Source organism: Rhea pennata, chromosome 27 (assembly GCF_028389875.1).
Source record: "Rhea pennata isolate bPtePen1 chromosome 27, bPtePen1.pri, whole genome shotgun sequence".
Taxonomy (NCBI): Eukaryota; Metazoa; Chordata; class Aves; order Rheiformes; family Rheidae; genus Rhea; species Rhea pennata.
In genome coordinates, this window is record NC_084689.1 from 938,693 (window position 1) to 961,237 (window position 22,545).

Sequence of the window (22,545 nt, forward strand, 5' to 3'; positions counted from 1 at the left end):
GCGGTGAGCGCTGGCGTGCTGCAGAGGGAACCACATGCCTTGGCAGGGGACCGGGCTGCGGGGGGTGGCCGCCAGCTCTCGCCCCGCCGAACCTGCTGTCGTGCCGGTCACCGCCGGCCGCATGCAGACAGATGCCAGCTCGGAATGGTCCATGCTGCAGCTCTGCCCTGCGACGTTTCCCGGTGCCAGGTCTCTGCAGCAGGGGCAGGGCAGGCGTAGGGCCGTAGTGTGTGCACGGCGCTGGGGACGACCACGGGCGCCGGGAGCTGTGGGCGGGCGCGTGGGTGCTGCCGATGGCTCGCTCCGTCTCCCAGCGGTGCCAGCGGCCGTGCGGCGCGGGCAGGGGCTCTGCGCCCGGGGTCCCCGCTCCACCTGCCCTCTCGCCATGGTGGGCGAGTGCCGGCTCAGCACGTCCGGCTCGGGGCTGCGCGCTGAGTCAGCGGCGGAGCAGGAATAGACCCCGGCGGCCTGACTCACCGTCCCGTGCGCTCGTCACCGGGCAGCGCTTCCTCCCCGCCGCAGCAGCCCGGGAGCCCTGGTCCCCACGCCACCGCCGCCCCTCGGCCGCCCCTCGCCAAGCGTCCTGCTCCCCGCTCCTGTGCACTGGCCCTTTCCCTGCTCCGGAGCCAGGAGAGGTCCCGGCGTGCCGCTCCCCGGGGAGCTGCAGCAGGAAAGGGGAACCCTGCCTGCTCGGAGGCCGGGAGCGCCTTCGCCTCCCCTCCCGGCACCTTGGCTCCCTGCCTGCGGGGAAGGCCGGCAGGGAAGCTCGCGTGGAGGAGCTGGGCTCCCCCTGGCCCCCGTTTGCAGCCCAGCTGGGCTGCCCCGACTCCCTCGTCTGCAGCTGGGTCGGGCTCCCCCTTTGCAGCCAGCCGAGCTCCCTGAGCCCCCTGTCTGCAGCCAGGTCGGGCTCCCCAAGCCCCCCATTTGCAGCTGGGTCGGGCTCCTTGAGCGCCCTCGTTTGCAGCCAGGTTGGGCTCCCCAAGCCCCCCATTTGCAGCCCCTCTGGCTCCCCAAGCCCCCTCCCCTTTGCAGCCAGGTCGGGCTCCCCAAACCCCCTGTTTGCAACCCCTCCGGGCTCCCCAAGCCCCCCCCCCTTTGCAGTCGGCCCTGCACCATTTCCGGGACGCCTGGGCAGGGCGGGTGCCCTCGGTGCACAGGCGGGTGCAAACACTTTATCTCTGCTCGGCCTCGGCTCTCCAGCAAACGCCCCCGGCCGCTCCCACGCGGGCGGGTGCTGGGAGCCAGGAGGCCCCGGCAGAGCCGGGAAGGGGCCAGGGCGACGGGGCAGGGTGTGGGCAGGCGCCGGGGTGGGGGCCGCACCAGGTGTCCGGTCTGTGCAAACGCAGCCTCCTCCAGCAAGTGCACGCACGCCCTGGCCTGTCTTGCACGCGTGCGTGCACGCCGCACCCTCTGGGCGCGCACGCCCGTGCTTTGGCCCTGCAAAGGCGCAGAGCCCCCTCCTGCCCGCCAGCCCGCCACGGCTGCTGTCTGTCCCCCGCCGCGTCCCCAGCCAGAGCCCTCCCCCCACCTCCCTGGGAGCGTTTTCCCGCAGTCGTCTCCATTGATAAATCCGCAGCGTTGCCACGGAGACCGCTGCAGGCGGGGAGGCGGGTGCAGCGGCGCTGGGCCGGGCGCAGCAGCGTGGGCACAGAGCCCGCCGCAGCGGCCGGTGTCGTGTCCGTGGGGTCGAGCCTGGTGCACAGCGCCGGGGCCGTGGGCAGGGGCTGGCCGGCACGATGCGGTGCCGTCCCTGCGCACGCTCAAGTCCGGGTGCGTGCATGCATGCAGGGGCTGGCAGCCCTCCCCCGCGTGTGCAGACACGCGTGCAGGCCCCGAGCGCAGGGCCAGCAGCCCCGTTCGCAGGCTTGGCTGCAGCGCTGCACCGAGCTCGGCCTCCCTGCTCGTGCACCCGCCGCGGGGCTGCGAGGGCTCAGGGACCCAGGGCCCCGGCGTGGGGCCGTGGTGCGTGGGCGGCGCTGGGGACGACCACGGGGGCTGGGAGCGGAGAGCAGGCGCGCCCCAGGGCTCTCTGGCTTCTCTGATGCACGGTGCAAAAGCCCCTGGGGCCACCAGCCCCGCTGGGGAAACTGAGGCACGGGGAAGGCAGGCGATCCACCCCGGAGCAGGCAGTCGCGCGGGACAGGGACGAGAGCCTGCGCTGTGGCTGCCGCCGCGCGGCTGTGCATCGTGCCGGCGCCGCTGCGGGCGCGTGGCTGTGTGCGTGTGTGCACACGCGTGTGCGTGCTGGAAGCCCTGTGAGGTGGGGCTCACTTGGGGCTGCAGCGCGCATGCCTGCGCGTGCGTGTCCGCACGTGGCCGTGCTGCAGCCCCGGAGCCCTGCGCAGGGCTGCGCGGCCGGCGGGGTCCGCAGGCCGTGCCGCTGCCGCCGCCGCGCGCTCGCCCCCGGGCCGGCGGCCCCTGCCCGTGCCCGAGCTCGGCGCTGCCCGCGCCCGGCGCTGCCTGCTCCCCAGGAGCCCCCCGCTGCCGCCGGCCAGCCGGCGGGGCACTGGGGGGGGGGAGCTGGTTCCCAGGCAGGATGGGGCCCAGCTAGCAGCCGGGCACTGGCACGGCCCTGGGGCCCGAGGCGGGGTGACGGGCGGACGCGCTGGGGCCGCGGGCAGGATCCGTGCCGTGCGTGAAGCGTGGCTGCCCTCTGCTGCCACCGCCACGGCAGTGCTCAGCACCCTCTGCGCCGCAGGACGCCCGCGCCTGCCGGACCGGACGGACAGGCGGATGGAAGGACAGAGGGATGGAGGGGCGGCCAGAGGAGTGGGTGTGGGACGGGGGCAGCCGGTGATGGTGATGGTTGGGGGAGCAAGGAGAGCCGGGGGGGCAGGTGAGGGGACGCGGGGGGCTCCCGTGGGGGCTGGGCGCGGGGGGGCCGAGCGAGGGGGTGGCAGAGCCGTGAGGACGCGCGGGGCAGCTGCCCCACGGCGCTTCCCGGCGTTGCTCGGAGCTCTTCCCGCACGCATCAGCTGGCTCTGCAGCCTATTCCCAGCCCTGCACCCCTATTCCCAGCCGTGTACCCCTGTTCCCAGCTGAACACCCCCATTCCCAGCCATGTGCACCCCTACTCCCAGCCACATGTACCCCTATTCCCAACTGTACACCCCTATTCCCAGCTGTGTGTACCCCTATTCCCAGCTGAACACTTCTGTTCCCAGCTGCGTGCACCCCTATTCCCAGCCACGTGCACAGTCCCGCAGCGTCTTTAGGAGGGGGATGGTTTGGATCTGCCCCATCCCGGGATGGGGGGGGTTGCATTCGGCTGGGCTGGGGGGGGGCTGCGTGCCCATGTGGCCCCCCACGTCCGGGCAGCTGCGTGCTCCTGCCTGCAGCCCTTCCCCTTCCCGCCGGGCTCCGGCGGCCGGCGCCTCCCGGGCGGCGGAGCCCCTCTTTGCCTGCGGAGCCGAACAGCAGCGGCCCCACGGCGCCCGCCCCGGCCCGCGCCGCTGGCGGGGACGCGGAGCACGGGCAGGCCGCCCGCGCCAGCCCCGGCTCCGGCTCCGCGCCGGCCGCCCGCTCCCGGCCTTATACGGCCAAGCCTGCGCCACGCAAGCGCCGCGGGCTGCGAGGGGGTGGGCGAGAGCAAACGACAGGGCTGCAAAAACGCTTTAAAAATGCAGTGCATGCAGGCGCCCTCCCCCCGCTCCTGTTTGCAGCTGGCAATGACCCAGCAGCTGGAAGGGGATTAAGCTGCATCACTTGTGCTCATTTGTGCGGCTTTAACAGCCGTCCGGGGTGGGGGGGATGGCATCCCGGGGTGGGGGCTGCTCCCTCTCCCCTGCCTGCTCTCGGCAGCTTCTCCTGGTCTCGGCCGGGGGGTTGTTCCCGGCCTCTGCGCCGCGCTGCGGGCGATTGGGAAGCAGGTCACGTCCGGCTCCGAGCGCAGCCCTGGCGCCGCGGAGAGCTGGGCTGCAGGAGAGCTGCGGCCTCTGCGAGGGGCCGCCCGGCCACGGCTCTGCAGCGCGTTCGGAGGCTTTGGCGAGCAAGGGGAGCCTCCCCGCGGGGGCACGGGCAGCTCGGCCCGCCGCGGCCGTGACGCCCCCAGACCCGGCAGCTCAGAGCTCGGGTGAAGCGGGATCGGGCTGTGGCCGCGGAGGATGCTCAGCTTTGCCGTGCACACACCAGCCCCCCGGGAGCAGAGCCGGCATCCGCCTTTCCCCGCAAAGCCCCGGCTCCTGGCGGGCATGGGGCTGCTGGAGGCAGAGACGGCATCTCTACCTGCCTTCGGGAGAGGGGGATCTTCCCCCCAGCTTCCCTGCCTTGGGGTGGAAAAAAGGAGTCGGGGAGCTGAAAGCTGCAGGCAGGGCCAGGAGGCAGCACGGGGTGGGAGTGGGGGGGGAAGCGACCCAGACAGCCGGGAATCTGATCCGCTGCCATTTCCAATTCCTCCCCTGCAGTCGGGCGAGCACGGAGGGCTGGCTGCGAGCTTGGGTTACAGCCCGGCTCCTATTGCTGCCGGAGCCGGGAGGCTCGGGAAGGGGGCCGGCGCAGGATGAGCTCATGCCGTGGCACGGCCGCGCGCTCCCGCAAGGGCGCGGGAACGGTCCGGGCGCTCGGAAGCGTTGATGCTGCCGTTCGGGGTTGGCTGCTCCCGCAGAGCCCCGGCTGGGCTCGCCACGCCGCTCCTCGCCGGGGCTGTGCCGCGCTCCGGGGCACTTGCAGTCTCTGCGCTCTGCGGGCAGGGAAAGGCAAACGCCTGGCGACTCGCTGGTGGCCACCCGGCAGCGGCCCGAGCTGGCCGTGGCACGCGGGGGCACGGGAGACGGCCGGTCCCGCGGCCCAGCGTCCCGCAAAGTGGCATCGCGGCCCGGCCGGGGCCTGGGAAAAACACGTTTCCCCGGGCATCCGGACTGACCCGCCACCGGGCTTGTTTCAGCTCCGTGGTGTTTCCAGGTAGAAGAGAAACTGTTCCTGGCAGCGTTTTCCCTACGGAGCAGAGATTAAAATCTTCCTCCGTCCCCACCCTCTGCCCTGCAAGGTCACGCCGGGTTTTCACAGTGGAAGTTTGTTTCTGGCGTCCTTGGGCAGCATCTTCTGACCTTAAGAACCACTGTGCTGCAAATACGCTTAGATGATGATTAATGAGAGCTTATATAACCGAGACGAGTGTTCAATGCAGCTGGTAGGCTGACGGGAGCGAAGGTGGGAGAAATGCATGCCACGAGGAGCCGCGTTTTGCGCCAGTGACCCCGACAGCCCCCTTGGGAAGCGGCCCTGGGGGTGGGAGGGGGCCGGGGGGGAGCCGGCCACCGGCTGAGCCCCCGGCATGGGGCGAGACCTCCCTGCGGCTGGGGGCGAGCAGCGGCCGCAGCATCAGCTGCCGAGGTCTGGAGCTTGGCAACGCCGAAAGCGGAGGCACGGCTCCACCGCGAGCGCCGGCCCGCGCGCCGCGCCGGGTTGCAGGTCTCCTGCCAGGGCCGCCGCGTGCTGCAGAGCCACAGAGCGCCTCCGGCGAGGCGGGCAGCCCGGGACGAAGGCGGCGTGCGCTCTGAGCCCCCGGCGCTGCAGAAAGCCTGGAGTCCCGCAGACGTTCCCGAGGCTCCTAGACGGGGTTTGGAAACTGCAGCCGCTGCACGTGCAGACGACAAAGCGGCTGCGCTTCAGCCCCCTGGAAGCCGGGGGCCGCAGCAACGAGGGGCCGCGCACGCTTTCTGCGAGCCCCGTGGCCCCTCTGGGGCTGTTCGGGCTGCTGTGCGCAGCACGTGAAGGAGTGAGGCTTGTCCCGGGAGAGGAAGGCTGCTCTGGCCTCCGTGCAAATCCCTGCCATGGCCTGGTGGAGAGACCCCGGCGCCGGTGTGCTTTGCAGACCGGGAACGTCCCAAACGCGCCTCTGCGGAGGGCTGGGGGCGAGCGGGGGTGGCCTGGCCGATGCAAGCGCTCGGGCCGCAGGCACATCCTCGGCACGGGTGCCTGGCAGCGTGCTGCGGGGCGCAGCCTGCTCCCCCTTGCCGCGCTGCACCCCAAGGACGCCCTGAAATGCTTCACGGGTGACACAGCACCTCTGCTCCGCTGCCTGTGAAGTGCTGCTCTGTTTGGGCAGGTCTTGGTGGTGCAACAATACGGGATCTAATTTTCCCTAATTTGGCTGTGAAGCACAGCATCTGTTCCTAATAAAGCCGCTTCCCGGAGCCAAGCGCGTTGTCTTGGTTACCACGTGCTATTTTTGCCATCACCTCAACCTCAGCTTGGGTGCAGGGGCACCCTGGCCCCGGCGCTGCAGCCCGGCACGGGGTGAGCCGCGGCGCGGTCCGGGGGCGCTCCGCTGCGTCGTCGGCTCCCCTGCGAGCGGTTACCTCCCGCCGGGCTGGGAGCCGCCGGGGGCGAGGCCCCGGGCTCTGGTTACCGCCCCCCCGTTGCAAGGGGACCTCGGAGGAGATGGGAAAACGCACGGGACAGAGAGGAGCCAGAACTGGCGGGAGCTGCGGTATCTCCAGGGTGCAACGTGAGGCGCATGTGTTTCCTGATGCTCAGGTTTGGGCATCCCCTGTGCTGCTGCAAAAGCACCTCCCTTCTCGCCCTGCGGCGATACATGCCAACCCAGATTTCCCGCAGCTTTCCGCGAGCCTTGCTGCGGGTCCGACTCCTTCCCTCGCTTTGCTTTGTCCTACGGCTTAGCAAACGCCATCACTAAATCGCTGCGGGAAATGCAGCAGCAACGTTTCTGCCATGGCAACAGGATGGTTGCGTCAGGGTTTTTCAAACTGCAAAGCTGGATAAGCAACTCCCTGAGGGACAGTAGTAGGAGAGAAGGGGATATTTTGCCTGTGGGCTTAAGGATGGCCCGTTCCAGGACCCCGACCCCGCTCACTGCGCCCCGAGGAGACGCGGATGCGGGTCTGGGGCTGGCGGCGCGGCCGCGCAGGGGGGACGGGGCAGGGGAGAGCCGGGGCGCTGCGCGCCTGCGCTGCTTAAACCACGGCTGCGGGCAGCCTTTCTGCTCCAGGGAGAAGCCAGCCTTCAGCAGGTGACGGTCGGGAAGGACTTTTCCCTAGTGTGCAAAAGATTATTCTTCCGGGGCGTTGGCGAGGGATGGGATGAAGGCCCGGTGGGGGCTGCGTTCAGTCCAGCCTCGCATTCCCTCTTTCCCTACAATCCCAGCAAGAGCAGAGGGAGGGAAGGAGGCTCCGCGGCGGCAGCAGCTGTGCCGCTGCGCTCTGCCTCTGCAGGGAGGTCCCCGGCGCCGGGCTGCGGCTCGGGCGGGAACGCCGTGCCGGCACGCCGTGCGGACGCCGGCGGCGCGGGTGTTTCTGCTCCCTTTCCAGTCCCGCTGTCACGGGGTTCGCGTGAGAGCCAGGCCCCCCGCGAGGCATTCCAGCGCCCCGGCTCCTTCCCCCCTTCCTTCCCCTGCATCCCTCCTGGGAGCTGCTGGCCCAGCCCCGGACGGCGCCAGCGCCCGCAGCCCCCGCAGAGTTCGGCGCCCGCAGCCCCCGCGGAGTTCGTGTCTGCTCTCTCCGGTTTGGAAACCCGATCGCAGCCCTGGGTGCCACCCTGCCCTCGGCTCTGCGCAGGCGACGGGGGGCAAGCGCTGGAGCGGGCAGCAGGGCTGCTGAGCAAGTTCCTGCTTGGTAGCCGTGTGGCTCTGGGCAAGTGCCAAACTGCTGTATCCCGTGGAAAATGGCTCTGATTACAGGGTGAGGCCAGCTTTAAAGGACTGGAGAAAGGCCCCTACAAATGCAAGTAATAAATGTTGCCCGGTGGGGATCCCTCAAAGACGTCCGGTCTGCAGAGCTGCGGGAAGCGCTGTTTGCATACATCCTGCAAAGCTCCCTTGGAGGCAGGGGGGGCTCAGCACTAGACCTGGAAACCGTGACCGAGACAAGGACACGATGGTAGGCTTTTCAGCGCTCCTCTATCGGTGCTCCCTGTGTACATCTCAACGTGGCACTAAAAGCTGGTGTGCTGCTGGAAGGAAGTATTACTATTTCATATGGTACAATGATCTCTGTCACTGAGGGTTTTAAAGAAATGGGCAAGACAAACATCTGCCAGGAATGGGGTTGCCTGAGCCCCACCGACAAGGTGGTCCCTGAGGTCCCTCCAGCTTCTTATTATTTATGATTTAGCAGTTATCACCCCCTGAAGTCCACAGTCCAGAGGCGTACAGCGCTCTGCTGAGAGCCACAGGCACACACGCGAGATGGCATCGCTCAAGACAGGTATCTGTAGTCACAGAAGATGCATCAGCACTTCCACCCTATTAGGTCAGTGTAACCACAGTCCTTTAACACCAGGCCACTGAGAGGTGACTGAAAATGTGCCTCAGCTGGAAAAAACAAACGCATGCTCTGTCCTAAAATCAGTGCAGGGGCTACTTGAGCATGTAAGCCACAGGCAGAGAGTGCAAAAGCTGACGCTGGCACGCCGTTTTTTCAGTTTACCTGGTCGAGCATTTCGGGATCCTCAGACTGGGAGCTGTGCAAATGTCAGCCATTGCTACAAAAAGGTCAGCGCTGGTGACATGCCTCACACACGCTGTGCTTCATTGCCCAGTTACTGCCAGAACAACATGTGAAATCAGCCAGGATAGTTACTGACAGCTATACGCTGGCAGCGCTGGTTTCAGCTGTGGTTTTGTGGTGTGTTTCTGGTACACCAAGAAATTTTTCTGCGCTGAATGCCTCCCAGAGCCCAGTGTGCAGGACACGAGCTCCTGATAGTGCCCAACAGGTGAAAACTTGGGCCACGTGGCCGCTGCAGCCCACTTGTTTACCAGCTAAAGTGACATATGCTGCTTCTAATGCCCTGGATCAGACAGGGAGGAGTAAGCAGATCTGGAACACACGACACCTCCTGAGAGCGCCAGAACTGGGACAAGGGAGCGGAGGAGTACAGATCTTACTTGATCTGGTTTTCACCCTGTTTAATCATGTAACTTCACTGGTTTCAAAGGAAAAGCATTAACCCAAATGAGACTGGAATCAGGGCTTCAGCTTTTGGGGACCAATGCAGCTTCTGCGGAAGAGAACTGGGATCTCTCCATTTACTATCAGAGGAGCCAAATCAGGCCCTGAGGGCCAATGCTCAGCTGCGAACGGCGCTACGCTGCTCTGCACAAGCCTTTGGTCCTGGTAGGACTAAAATTCCATTGAACTGCACATAAAAGATTAACAGTACTACTTAAAAAACACTTAACGTGCACTGGCTTTGCACGGGGAGTAAAAGCTATGATTAAAAATAACCATGTTTGTCCCCTGACGTTTGCAGTATTGACGGCCTCAGGAATATGCAAGCAGCTACAGTGCTGCCTCCTCCCCGTCAGCATCCCAGGGCAGCGGTGTCCTGCCGTCACTCAGCTCCGCGTCTCCCCTTGTAAAACGGCTCCTTGCGTCAAGGTCACTTTACCCGCCCTCACCGTGAACCAGAAATGCTTATGTTAATACACCTCTAATTTAATCAAAATGCCGTTCCGGGGATTCAGGCTCAGGGCTGAACTGTCTTTTTCGCTCTTGAAGGGCAAAAATTGATCTGCAGTCTCAGATGGCACACAAGTCCTCTCCTGTCCTTTGACATGACTGGTGCACTGACGGACCACAATGTGATGTAGTATTAGGTAGAATTAAAAAAATAAATCAGGCTTTTTCAACAGTTTAAACCCAGAGTTTAAAATACTTACTTCCAATGAAGAAACAATTTAGTTGTACAAAATATTGCAATATCTTATCGTACTATTCACAGCTTCATCCTGTTTTTAATGATTGCTCTCATATTTCAAGTGCTGCACCTTTTATTTTCCTTTTACTGCAGAGCATCTCAGATACACATAAGTACCAACAGATTATATAAAAATGTATTATACAATAGTAATTATTATTTTTATTATTAATGCTGTTAATTTGTTCTCTGTACTGGAAAATTAATTTTTTTTCATAGTTTTACCAGTAAGAAGTCATACTAGTAATAAATAGGTACCTCAACAACGTATGTATTTTTAATGTGCTTACGAGTACTTTCGCTGCCGCCAGTAATGCATGGTTGTGGCGTGCGCTGTTGTACCCTGCTGGTGCTGTACGCTTGGCAGAAGGACCGGTAACATAAAATCCGCAGACAATGTTCCATTATGAAAGCTGTGCTGAGGAGTAATGAAACAGCTATTTTTGCGTGTACAGCAGCACAGATTGGGGCAGAGTGCAACACTGAGATTCTTCTGTATTTCATAATTACTATACCTGCTTGTGTACAATCTTTTCCCCCCGTAGATCCCAAAATGCATAATATCAAACCAGGGAGGAGAAGTCCAGTCTCCTTCCCGGGAGAGGCAGGGAAGGCGAGTGCTCCCTGCTTTTACATAACAATAGCGGGCAGGAGACTTCCCTGCATTTCACTATGGCTCTTTTTACTCTTCCTATGCTCAGTTAGGAAATCAGTCAAATTATTTGGGAGAAAAAAAAAAAACAGCTCTGGTTTGAACTCCGCCAGCGTTTTTTCCATACTCGGCGGCTGGGACCAAGGCTGCTCTGGACTTCGGGACGAGGGAGGGCAGGGAAGCGGGGAGGCAGGGGCGCGTGTGCGCGCACCGCTCCTGCCGCAGACCGCAGCCGGAATCGCGCTTCCTTTCGCGCCTTTGGCGGAGGGGAGACGGGGGGACCTCCGGAGACCCGTCCTAGTCCTGTTTTCCTTCAGCTGTCGTCCCCGTGCCGTTTTCCTCCTGTGTCTCTCCCTCTCGGATGGTTTTAAATACCGTCCTACATCACGGCATAGCTGAGCCAAGACTGTAGCTTTTTGTAGGAAAGACCGGAGAATTCAGTTGTGCTTTTTAGTGCATTTTAAACCAATGTAGTCGCTGGCAGAAATGTGCATCTGTGTCAGAGCTTCCTGTCTGAATAGGGAAGCTTTTAATGCTAAAGATATCCTTACTTCAGAAAAATACCAGGGTGGGCTTTTAGACGTTTCAATGGAAAATGGGCTGAGCAGAATCGCCCTTTTTCACAAAACCAGTGAGGTGGTGATGGGGTGGCTTTTTATCTTAATTGTGCCACGCTCTTGCAAGTAGGTGAGGTGTCGAGTCAGCAGCCTCACGCTCCGAAGGAGGCGGCTGCTTTGCTGGAGTGATTTTCCACCCAGCCCCGCCGCAAGAGCTGGCCACAGCGGGCGGCGCAGCTGTGCGGCACCGGGGCAGTGGCGGAGGGCGGCCGCCAAGGGGACCAGGACACGGCCCGGGGCCCCTTCCTCTGCTTCCCACAGAGCTTCGTGCCAGCCTCCCGCACCGCCCTGCTAGGACAGGCCCCGTCGACCGCCCCAGCACCAAGAGGCCAAGCCCCTGCGGGGGAAGAAGGCTACGGGGGGCAGGCTGTCGGCTAAGCCCTCCCTCAGGGATGAGGAGAGGCAACACCCGAGGGCCCCGAGCTGGGGGCACACAGGGACGGCCAGGCTGCCCCCGGAGGGGACGGCAGCGGCGCGGGTCGCACACAGCAGGCAGGCCCCGGTAGGGAGAGGACGGCGCAGGGCCAGGCCGCGCCGGGAGGCAGCGGCGGCAGCAGCGCCGCTCGCTCGCCAAGATGGCGGCCGCCCCCTCAGGCGGCCCCTTTGTCTGCAGCAGCGGCGGCCGCCGCATTGCTGAGAAGGGCGCGAAACTGGGGCAGCGCGGCCACGCCCCCTCCCCGTGCGGGCCGCGAGGGGGCGTGGCGGGGGAATGCGGCGGGGGCGGCCTCCAACCAACCAGCTGCCTCCACTTCGTTTCTTCTCACAGGGGCTCTCCTACACAACGTTCTCCCAGCTCCCAGCCAATCAGAGACGCCCTCCCCGCCCCACCCCCACGTGGGAGTGAGGGGAGGTGGAGGGGATGCAGCGTTTTTGTTTTCTCTCCCTCCTCCCCTCTCCCCCTGTCGCGCCTCGTGAATATTAATAAGCTCTAGCCCAATCCGGTGCCGGATCGGCGGCAGTGCTTTGGCCTCGTCACTCGTCCCGCCTTGCGGCGGGGCTCATTTGAATATTCATAAGAGAGGCGGGAGCGGAGCGCGGGGGTTTATAACGCGCTGCCCCGCCAGCCTCAGCGTACATCGCGCTGAGACTTTGAAGTGCCGTGTGGACCCTGCAGCTCCGGAGTACTGGTAAGGAGTCCGCTGGGGCGATCGCGTTGCAGCCGGCCTGGGCTTGGGAGCCTTGGAGGGCCTTCGCCAAGGGGAATGTGCCTTAGGAGCAGCGGGTTTGCTGCCTGGGAAAGGCCTGGAGCGGGACGCTCGTCCCGCGGCCCCGCTGTCTTTCGTGGTTGAGTAGCGAGTCTAGCCAGGGCGTTTCGGTTGCCCGCTCTGCGTGTGTGGTGTGGGGGGCAGCCAGGGGGAGGGGTGAAATGCGCCCTCGGAAACAAAATGGCGACTCGCCTTGTTGGTGCAAAATGGCGGCAGGTGGGAGGAGGGGCGTCGTAGCGCGCCTGCGCCAAGTTGGGCGGGGCGCAGGGGGAGGAGCGGGGGGCGGGGGCGCCGCGCCTGTGCGCGGCGGGGGGCGCGGGCCTCCGGGGTGCGCATGCGCGGTGCGCCCGGCGGGGCCGGCGGCAGCAGCCGTCCCCGCTCACGGCCCGAGCAGGGCCGGTGCCGCCGGCCCGGGGAAGCCCGCTGCAGCGCGGCGCGGAGCCAGCCGTGCCGGGCGTCCCCGCCGGCCTGCGAGGGGAGCAGGGCTTTGCCCCGGGTGAGGGCGGCGGCCGACGGGTGCCTGGCTGCGGGTGGCTGTGCTGGCGCAGCTGACGGCTCCTGTCATGGTGGGGCTGTGGCTCGGCTTTCCCTTTCCGTGGAGCCGTCCGTTCGGGTGTTCCTGTGTATTTTAAGGCAGTGGCTTATTGAACTGTTTCGAGTGTGTATTGTTTAAGAATGCTGGACTGCTAACGGTCATGCAACAAACGCAAGGGTTTGGACCTCATGGAAATACTTCTTGTTTTAATGGCGGGTGTGTTGATCTTACAGGACAAAATGGCATCCGATGAGGGAAAGCTCTTCGTTGGTGGTCTGAGTTTTGACACTAACGAGCAGTCATTGGAACAAGTTTTCTCTAAATACGGACAGATCTCTGAAGGTAAGATCGTAATAACTAGCTATGATGATTTTCATAAATTCCGTGGATTTTATAGGTGCTGATACTGTTTTTTTTTTATTATTATTCCTTATAGTCGTTGTGGTGAAAGACAGAGAGACTCAAAGATCCAGAGGTTTTGGCTTTGTTACTTTTGAAAACATAGATGATGCTAAAGATGCAATGATGGCTATGAATGGAAAGGTAAGGAGACTTTGAAATTGCTTTCCTGATTCCTCAACAAATAAGAGAAGTCAGCAAAATGTGTTCCCGTTCATTGAAATAATAGGAAAAAATATTTAAGTTCTATGAAGTCATTAAATGCTAAAAACAGTGAAACTCAGAGGGAGCACATGCTGTTTGAAAACTAACTTGTGGTAAGCTTAGTTGTGAATGATAGCCTTGTTTGTGCAAACTAGTAAATTTCAGTACTGCCTAGCCCAGAACAAAATTGTTCAGTTCCATGTTTGTATGCCTTACTGTCAACCATTGAAATGCTAAGTTGGTTTATTTTTCTTCCAACTTCAGTCTGTAGATGGACGTCAAATCAGAGTTGATCAGGCTGGAAAATCGTCAGAGAACAGATCTCGTGGATACAGAGGGGGATCTTCTGGGGGCAGAGGCTTTTTCCGTGGAGGCAGAGGTCGGGGCCGTGGCTTCTCTAGAGGTGAGTGTAAAATATTGGTACTTATTGATAGAATAGCGGTAGTTCTCAGCATGCTAAAAGAAACTTCTTGTGCCTGTTGAAGGAGGTGGAGACAGAGGCTATGGCGGAAGCAGATTTGATTCCAGAAGTGGAGGGTATAATGGCTCCAGAGACTACTATAATAGCAGGTAAAGTCACTGAGAACAGCCAGCTTGTTTTTTACTAGGCACTTGGAAGTCCATTGCCTGTTTTACACAAATGTCAGTAGGCTCCAGAGGAACAAATATAACGCATGTGAATGTGTTCTTAACAGCAGGAGTCAAGGTGGTTACGGTGACAGGTCTTCGGGAGGATCTTACAGAGACAGCTATGACAGTTACGGTAAGTCTTAATTCAAATGGGAATGACAAGTACGTTGCTGTAGGAACTCTCTAAACATTCTGACCCTGTCCTGAAGTCTGGAAGTACTGTAAGGCTCAGTTGGACCATACCACTATTTTTGTTCTTGCCCGTAAGAACCAATCTGTCAAGCCTCGGACGTGGTTGTGCCATTTAATTTTCTAATTTGTAATGCATGTGTAGGAGTTGCTTGGATCTAAGGCAAAGCAAGTTTTTAACTACATTCCTCAAGCTTGAGACTAAGACAAAACTCGGATGCCCTAACAAACTTTAATCAAGGGTGGGGGAGTTCTCTTAAGTCTTAGCGAACTAGCATTAGCTTCTGAAATAATGCAAGGGAGTAAAATGCTGGAACTTGTCTATGCTTCAGTGCCTTTACAATTGTGCCTGCTTCTTGTCCTCAGCTACACACAACGAGTAAAAATCCTTCCTGACTCAAGATCGTCCTTCCAATGGCTGTATTTATAAAGATTTTTGGAGCTTCGCTGAAATCGTTATTGTGTAGTACATCTACTTGTATTTTCACTTTTGTAGTATTATCAGTTCTAATCTTGTCAAACACAGCCTGACAGCTTCTGATATAAGATGGTCTAATTAGACTTTTCTTTAAGAAAGCTCTGCTTTCAAGTGTTTTTAATCTTTTTTGAAAGCACTTCAGACTTTATTTTATCCTTCATGATGAGCCAAGGTGTTTTTTTAAAAGTTGTGAAGTTGGGGCCCCAATTCAGTTTCTTTTGAGATAGAAAGGACCTTTAATTCAATGTTCACTGGAAGCTGAACAAGCTGTGGACTTTTTTTTTTTTTTTTTTTTAAGTGCATTACCTTCGTCTTTTGTAACATTCCTTTAGTGTAGCAAGGTAGGAATGCAGCCTGGGTACAAATTGGAAGGCAAACCACCTTGATATATCTAAAGAGAAACTTGCTTGTATGTTCAACTTGCATAACGGTATTTTTACTGTTGTAATGATGTAAATTACCCAGAAATAGACTTGCAAACTTACCATAAAAGAGGTTCTTGAAAATGTTTATTTATATTGTCCTTTTTTACTGGAAGAAATATGCATATTCCATTGATATTGTATTTGAAGTGGTAAAGGATTCTTGTATACAGTTTTCTTTGGCTTTACGAAGCCTATTAAAAGACCGTCTGAAATGAACTCTGCTCCTGACATTTACATTTCATTGCACAACACAATCCTTGAAGATGAAGAACAGACTAAGTGATAGTGGATGCCAGAGGAGACGATTAGTATTAGCGCAAAACAGATTTATTGGCCAGTTGCTAGAATTTAATCTTAATCTGTCTTGACATGTGAATACTTTCAGTGTGCTTTCACATAAGAATAGTCAAACTTGACTACAGGCAGACCATTGAAAGTATATACCTTAGGGTATTCTAATACTCAAAGCCTAAGTCAGCAAAGGTCAAGGGAAATGCTAGCTGGCCAGTTAGGATAATCAATGTTTCCTTAAAATGAAGCAGACATTGAAAAGCTGTAGTAAAGAATCAGTCCTTTGGTAATTGGACTAGTTACTAGCTTGACACGGTGTTCAATGGTAGGTAAATTGCCGTAATTAGCTAGCTTTGTCATTGCCTTACAAGTTCTAAGAATTCTTTGCTAGCATATGGAAACTGCAGTGTCCTTGGAGAAAAGAAGTGTTGTGCCTCCAACAGAAACCTCTGAGACGAAAGCTGCTCTCTTGGCTAGTTCATATGTGGAAATAGTCCTGTAATTCGAGGTAACTCCTTTTGCTCATGTCCGCATCCTTCCTCTTGTTGAGAGCTCATTTGAAAGTCTAATGTACCTGTGAAATATTCCTTTGACAATTTTGGTCAACTGATGGAAAAATTTTAACCCATGCCTTATGCAATCTTTGGCTTGTGGCACAACTTCAGTTCCACAGATCAGAGTTGGGCATGCAGTCATGTCTTGCTAGTAGGTATGGAAGCAAGATGGGAAACAGAATTCCCTGACTTGATATGTGTTCATCTATTGAGAATCTTCCTAGACTTCATTAAGTTGCTCACTTAATTGTAGCTTTCTTTGCCATCCTACTTGTTGCCATTAACTTTTTCCCATAGCCCACACTTCCTAAGCAGCCATGTCAAAGTGGTTAACTCTCTGCTTAGGGATCAAATGATACATTGGCTGGCGTATCAAAGGCATCAGCCAGCCCTGGAACAGTTTTCCCAGACTGTGCTTCTGTGATGTGATGGGTTCAGCAAATGGCTTGTGAAACCCTTGTATATGATGTGACTTGTGTTGGGGGGAGGTGGGTGGCAATGTAAATTCTCTGCTTGATACTATTATTAATGCATATTTGCTTTGGCAGGCTGAAGAGAAGATGGACATCCAACACTGAAGCTGAATGGGAAATCTGAGAAAGGAGTGCTTTAATTCCAAGAATGCTGTATCAAGACTTGAGTTCACCAAGCAGGTAACATCTTTGTTCAGTCTGTCTCACACCAGTAATATTTCCTGAACGTAAGGTTTGGCTACCTACTGCTGTTATAGTAATACTCTTTTGTGTTTGTCTTGAGTATTTCCTAGATGAGAATTTTGCATATTCTTCTCTGTAAATTCACTGTCTTAATTTTTTTTCAGCAATAAATTGCATCGGAGAAGACCAAGAAGGACAGCTACTGATTGGAGTGCAGAAGAAATTTTGAGCAATATTGTTACTGATCTTTTTAATATATATTTATATAGAGAGCAATTGAACAAACAAGACAGAATAAAATACTGGATATGGAAAAAATCTGAATCTCTGTAGTTCTTCTGTGGGAAAAATTAAGAGTAGTAGATTGTGGCCAAGGTATAAAATTGAAATAAAGTTATTTGGTGTGATGTCTAGATTAAAAAAAAAAATGCTGCTCTGGTTTGGGAGGTGGAAAAGAGTAACTTGTCTTTCATGAACAATTTTGAGGAAGAATCTTATATCCTGGTAACCTTGAATTAAGTGGCCTAGCTATATTGGTTTTTGCATCTGCAAAACTCTAGTGAAGCAAGTATATCTGAAAAGAACTGTTAGATGAGCAATTACTAACTTTACTAACTGCTTTTGGCAGTTAAAATAGTAACAAAGACAAATTCAGTTTGCGTTTGAATGCCCAAGCTGTTTTGAGCTTGGATATAATGAATGATCTGTTTTCATACACAGTATACTAATGTGTTTTGCTGGTGAAAATGATCATCCTGCAAGTTGTTACAGTGGTTATACGTTCCCAAACAACAGTCTACATTTTAGTTCTCAGATGGCACATAGGACTAGTCTGTGTTGTAGTGTTCTCTGCATTTAAGCACTTGACTTGACAATATAAAGTTGGCCCAAGGTTCCAATTGTAACTTGTAACACAAAAACTTCATTCTTCTAGGATAACTTAGTAAGTTTCAACTGACTCCAGTTTGAAAAATAACTTTTTACTAGCAAATCCAACTCTGGTCTTTTCCATGGTCTGGAATTCTGTAGTGGGGTAACTTAATCAGGTGAAAACTAAGATGTTCAGTAGTGAAGCAAGCCATGTGTTGAAGCAGTACTATGCAGCTCTTTTGAGTACTGCAGTTAGATAGGTCAGATGGATGACAAGCATTTGGACAACCAAAGCTGAGTAGAAATCTTGCTGCTACAGTCAATGATTGCCTTAGGCATTGTTATGAGGAAAACGACCTCAGTTGAGTATGGAATAGTTACCTTGTACAAAATTACTTGGTTTTGACTTCCTTAGTTAAAAAGTACATAATAAAAAGCCACTTTGTGGAAATGGAAAAAAATAGGAAGTTTTGAAAGTACTGGGGGTGCACTAAGTGGGTGCAATTTTGCCAGAAGTGGGATTAGGTGTTTGTAGTTAGCATCATAGTAACTAGTTTCACTGATTTCAAGAAGATGCCTTGTGTAGGAGTGGAGTGGGAGAAGTATGGAGCTGCCTGAAGGAACGTTGGGGATAGAGCAGCCCAGATCCTAGCAGTTGGCAAGTTTTAAAACCTCAACATATTTGTGTGTGTAGCTAATACACTCAAGATGTTTGCCTGTGACTGTGAAGAGGAGCTCTGTAGTTGGAGCAAATCTTCCTAGTAGTGTAAATACACACATTTAATCTGAGGTTGAATTCTGTAAGCCAACATTTGGGATTTGTATTCTTTGATTTTATGGAATAGAATGGCTAATAAAAGACTTTGCCATCTTTTCTAAGTAGGAGATGTTGCTTTTTTCCCCAGAATGTCCCATTGTATTCCTTTGTGACTAGTCTTGCAGGAGTGGAAGCACTTTGGCTGTGTGTTTAAGGTATCTCATCAGTATTGCTGTTCTGTTAACTTGCAATTTTGGTTACCCTAGCCTAGATTCACACTAGTTCTTACCTTGCGACTCATCCTACCTGACCATGGCTCACAGTTCACACATTGTAGAGGGGCAGGTAAGGGATAGAGTGAGGCAATTCAAATTTCCTTGCAGGAAGTTTGCACTCTGGTGTTGATGAAATATTTCAACTTTCCTCAGGTCTATTAATCTTTATTTTCTAGTAAACTGAAAAGTTAAATGGTGCATGCCATACTTAACATTTTGTATTTAAAGATCAAACTTTCTAACTAATAATTCTGTTTTTTTTCCTAATTTTAACATTTGTCTTCAAAATGAACCATCAAAGAGGTAAAATGTCAAGATAAATTGCCCTTTTCTTCTGTATGTGAAGAATACTTTTTTTTTATCCACTTGTTATCAAATCCCTGTATTGCTGACTTGTAATGAAGTCAGATGAGAGCTGGCTGTCACTGAATTCCTTCAGGTGGTGCTTGACTCCATCTCTTGCTGGCCTCACATTACAAGAACTCTTCCCTGCATTAGGGTGCATGTTTTCCAGTACATCACACTGTAATTCAAACTGTGCTTTAAAAGTCTGCCCTTGAGGCTGTCATCTTTGATATGCTATCCCTGCCTCTTGTCATGCTATACTGAAGAGTGGAAGCTGCTTAGATTACTTTAATTTCCACTACCTGGGCTGACTGATCACTCACATCTGTGCTCTGAAATGAATGCTCCATTCCTGAGACCCTCACTGCCATTGCAACCATGCTTATTTGTCTTAAATTGATTTGATGCAGGCATCTGATGCTCATGATAAATGAGGTCTCATTTCTCCTTGGTTAAATGCTCGAAATGTGTCAGCTCAACAGCAAGAAGGATTTATACTGATGTGGGGGCTGGCATTTGTGAAGTATATTTCTAGCAGCTTTGAGGAAAATGAGGCAGGATATTGTATGCTATGAGATAAAGCAGTAAGGGGAGGGGATTCTTGTGGTCTTTGCTTCTGTCTTGCCTGCCCTCTTTGTGTTGAAGAAGATGTTTGATTTTGTGCTAACCTCGCCCAGTTTTGCATGGCTGTTCTTACATTAAGTCCCACTTGAAGCACAGCCTTTTAAGAACAGTGTATTACATGGAAAAAAAAACTCATATAGCATAAATGTCTTTGAAGAGATTACATAATTGTGGGTATTGAGCCTAGGAACAATTACTGTTGCAGCGTTTGAAGGGCAGAATTGATTGCACGTTCTCTAGTCCACAATGGAAAGCCTGGTTATTAAGGAAGGTTGTGGTGGCTTGTCAACACATGGACCTACTGAGGCATAGCTACTGCTCTGTGTGTTCATATTCCGTTGTCACTTGAATTAGGTTTCCAGAGCAAACAGGTGTGAGGGAGGCTGGACACTCAGCTGGTGTCAATGAGCTAAATTAATGGGTAATGCTAGCTTTAAGGAGTGCTCTTATGAAGAAACGTCTTCCCTTGCTGAGGAGTCCCAGGTACAAAAGGATTCAATAATCTAGCAAGCAGGACATCTCTTGGACTCCTGAGAGCTTGCTGCCCAACTACAGACAAGCCCCATCACAATGTTTCCTTGCAGTGATGAGAAAGCCTACAAGAACCTTGAAGGCACCTTTGTGCCTGCAGAATAACATCATGAAGCCTTCTTTTTCTAAAACTTTTGTCAAGTTATCTGAAAATTAAAGAAACCAGCTGTCATTTTTTTGCTGTATTTAGCAACTCATCAGTGAGGATTATGCATGTTAATGAAGGATGACATAAAACACAAGGCCAGACTTTACTGATAAAACGTGGTCAGGTGAAGCATAAATTCAAACAGTAAGTACACAAAGCACTATTTGAAAGAACTTACCTTCCTAAATGGGGTGCCTTGATGCTTAAATGCAGGCAGGAGTAATTACAGGCTCAAAAACAGAGGCCTAGTTCGAAGCGCTGTTATTTATTTCGGCATCGCTAATTACAGCGCTGTATTAACGGTTTGTCGCCGGGGAATAGCTGGCTGCAGGGGCCGGGCGCGAAGGAGGCGCCGAGCTCCGGGAGGCGCTTTGCGGTGCGGGGCCTGCCTCGCACCTGCCTCGGCGCGCTCGCTGTCCCGCGCTGAGCGCGGCTGCTGCGACCGCGGCTCCTGCCGTCGGGGCGAAGGACGAGGGCGGCCTCGTGCCTCCCGCCTGCCTCGGGGAGCGACGGGCCTCGCTGAGGGGCAGGGGGAGCCGCGGCCTCCTTGAGGGGAAAGATGTGCTGCGAGAGGGGGACGGGGGCCCGGGGGGTGGGAGAAGCTGGGTTGTGAAGGGGAAATCGCTGCTGTGAGGGGGGGAAATGGCGGCCCCGGGGGGAGAAGGCGCGTGGGGGGAGAGAGGGAAATGGCGGCCCCGGGGGCAGAAGGCGCGTGGGGGAGGGGGGGAAATGGCGGCCCCGGGGGGAGAAGGCGCGTGGGGGAGGGGGGGAAATGGCGGCCCCGGGGGGAGAAGGCGCGTGGGGGAGGGGGGGAAATGGCGGCCCCGGGGGCAGAAGGCGCGTGGGGGAGGGGGGGAAATGGCGGCCCCGGGGGGAAAAGGCGCGTGGGGGAGGGGGGGAAATGGCGGCCCCGGGGGGAGAAGGCGCGTGGGGGAGGGGGGGAAATGGCGGCCCCGGGGGGAGAAGGCGCGTGGGGGAGGGGGGGAAATGGCGGCCCCGGGGGCAGAAGGCGCGTGGGGGAGGGGGGGAAATGGCGGCCCCGGGGGGAAAAGGCGCGTGGGGGAGGGGGGGAAATGGCGGCCCCGGGGGGAGGCCGCTGCCCTGGGGGGCTGAGAGGGGCCGGGCGCCCGCGGCCCCCGCAGCAGCAGCCCCCCGAGGCCGCGCTGCCCCTCGCTGGACCCGCCCGGGCTGGGCCCGGAACGCCGCGGCCCCGGAACGCCGCGCGCGGGCCCGGGCGGACCCTGCGCCGCGCGGCACCGGCCCGCAGCCTTCCTGCGCCGCCGCCGCCGCCGAGGCGCCGTTCGCCGCCGCGCCCGGCCCGGCCATGCTGCGGCCGGAGCCCCTCTGCCTCCTCTTCCTGGTGCTCCTGCGCGGCGGCTGGGCCGAGACCCCCGCTCCTCCGGCCGCCTCGAGCCCGCTCAACGGCACCGGGCCGCCGCGCGCCGCCGGCGGTAACGGGACGCGGCCGGGGCCGCCGTGGGGCGCGGGGCTGCCGCAGGGGCCCGGGCTGCCGGTGCTGAAGCGGGCCCTGTACGTGCTCAGCGCCCTCTCCGCGCTCGCCGCGCTCTACTTCCTCCTGCGGGCCGTGCGGTGAGTGCGGGGCCCCCGGCCCGGCAGCTGCTCCCCGCGGGCTGGTTCCCTCTGGGCTGGATCCCCCCTCCCGGCACGGGGGCTGGTCCCGGGCCCAGATCTCCCCCCTCGGCCCGGGAGCTGCGTGTCCCCGTTTGGCCCGGTGCCTTCTGCTAGCAGAGAAATGCCACTGTAAATTCACGTCATTACTGGTGACTCCATTTCTCTTGTGATAAAAGTCCCCTAGTTCTGTTCGTCTTGCCTGAGGAAGGCCACGTCTCCTTGCAAACCTGTCGCGTTGTGTGGGAAAGAGCACTTACTCTGCGATCTTTGTGTGCCTAAGTTCTAGATCAGAGCGACCCAGAAACGAACTCAAAACTAATTTCAGGTTGAAGAAACCTCAGCGGAAGAAATACGGTCTTCTTTCAAACTATGATGAAAACATAGAGATGGCTTCGTTTGACAGTGATGAGGACACAGTGTTTGAGACAAGAAATCTGAAGCGGTAAGTGGATATTCTGCAAATTTATCTTTTTTTTTCAAAGTGACTAAGGGTCTCCTTTTCTAAAGATGTGGAAGCTTTGGGACAGATCTGCATGAATTAAACACAGCTGTGCATGGTCTTTCTGTATTAGCACACAGATTTATTTCACTTCTCTTCAATTTCTGATGAAGCATTGAAAAGGACGTACCCAGGGTTACAGATAGTTGGTGTCTGAAGCACCGCTCTAATGCTTAACATGCCAGTAGGAGGGATAGGCATCCCATGTGTCCCAGCTAAGGCCCTCTGCGTTAGGGAGGAAAACAAAACTTTCTCTGTTCCTCAAGTGGAGGAATAACTTGCAAGTTGAATCACAGCTAGAACTTATGGTCCCATTGGGGGCACATATTGATGCACGTGTGCTTTCATGGTGATGTGCTATCAGTCTGTAGT

The 22,545-nt window shown here is 56.3% G+C and overlaps 2 protein-coding genes across 5 annotated transcripts; both read left to right on the top strand.

Moving 5' to 3' along the window:
- The first annotated feature begins 11,947 nt into the window (after positions 1-11,947).
- On the top strand, positions 11,948-16,810 carry CIRBP (cold inducible RNA binding protein). 4 transcript variants are annotated; one of them, XR_009960874.1, is made up of 8 exons: positions 11,948-12,053; positions 12,900-13,008; positions 13,103-13,209; positions 13,534-13,672; positions 13,755-13,839; positions 13,965-14,032; positions 16,385-16,489; positions 16,657-16,810. XR_009960874.1 is itself a non-coding variant. In XM_062596172.1 (7 exons), the coding sequence occupies exons 2-7, from the start codon at positions 12,906-12,908 to the stop codon at positions 14,469-14,471; spliced, it is 519 nt and encodes a 172-aa protein (XP_062452156.1). In that variant the 5' UTR covers positions 11,948-12,053; positions 12,900-12,905; the 3' UTR covers positions 14,472-15,207. The 4 variants fall into 4 exon arrangements, 2 of the variants coding, with proteins under 2 accessions (XP_062452156.1, XP_062452157.1); XR_009960875.1 differs by having other exon boundaries at positions 13,968-14,032; XM_062596172.1 differs by lacking the exons at positions 16,385-16,489; positions 16,657-16,810 and adding an exon at positions 14,455-15,207.
- Positions 16,811-21,324: 4,514 nt separating this feature from the next.
- Positions 21,325-22,120, top strand: FAM174C (family with sequence similarity 174 member C). The gene is made up of 2 exons (XM_062596455.1): positions 21,325-21,632; positions 21,955-22,120. Exons 1-2 carry the CDS (start codon positions 21,367-21,369, stop codon positions 22,118-22,120), a joined length of 432 nt encoding a protein of 143 aa, XP_062452439.1. The 5' UTR covers positions 21,325-21,366.
- Positions 22,121-22,545: the final 425 nt, after the last annotated feature.

What these genes read in the sequence shown, in the direction of transcription:
- CIRBP (XM_062596172.1), top strand. Translation starts at nt 12,906, where the DNA reads ATGGCATCCGATGAGGGAAAGCTCTTCGTTGGTGGTCTGAGTTTTGAC. An exon ending in TGATGGCTATGAATGGAAAG is followed by an intron (nt 13,210 to 13,533) that starts GTAAGGAGACTT and finishes TTCCAACTTCAG; the next exon opens with TCTGTAGATGGACGTCAAAT. An exon ending in GGGCCGTGGCTTCTCTAGAG is followed by an intron (nt 13,673 to 13,754) that starts GTGAGTGTAAAA and finishes TGCCTGTTGAAG; the next exon opens with GAGGTGGAGACAGAGGCTAT.
- FAM174C (XM_062596455.1), top strand. Translation starts at nt 21,367, where the DNA reads ATGCTGCGGCCGGAGCCCCTCTGCCTCCTCTTCCTGGTGCTCCTGCGC. An exon ending in TTCCTCCTGCGGGCCGTGCG is followed by an intron (nt 21,633 to 21,954) that starts GTGAGTGCGGGG and finishes TGTGTGCCTAAG; the next exon opens with TTCTAGATCAGAGCGACCCA.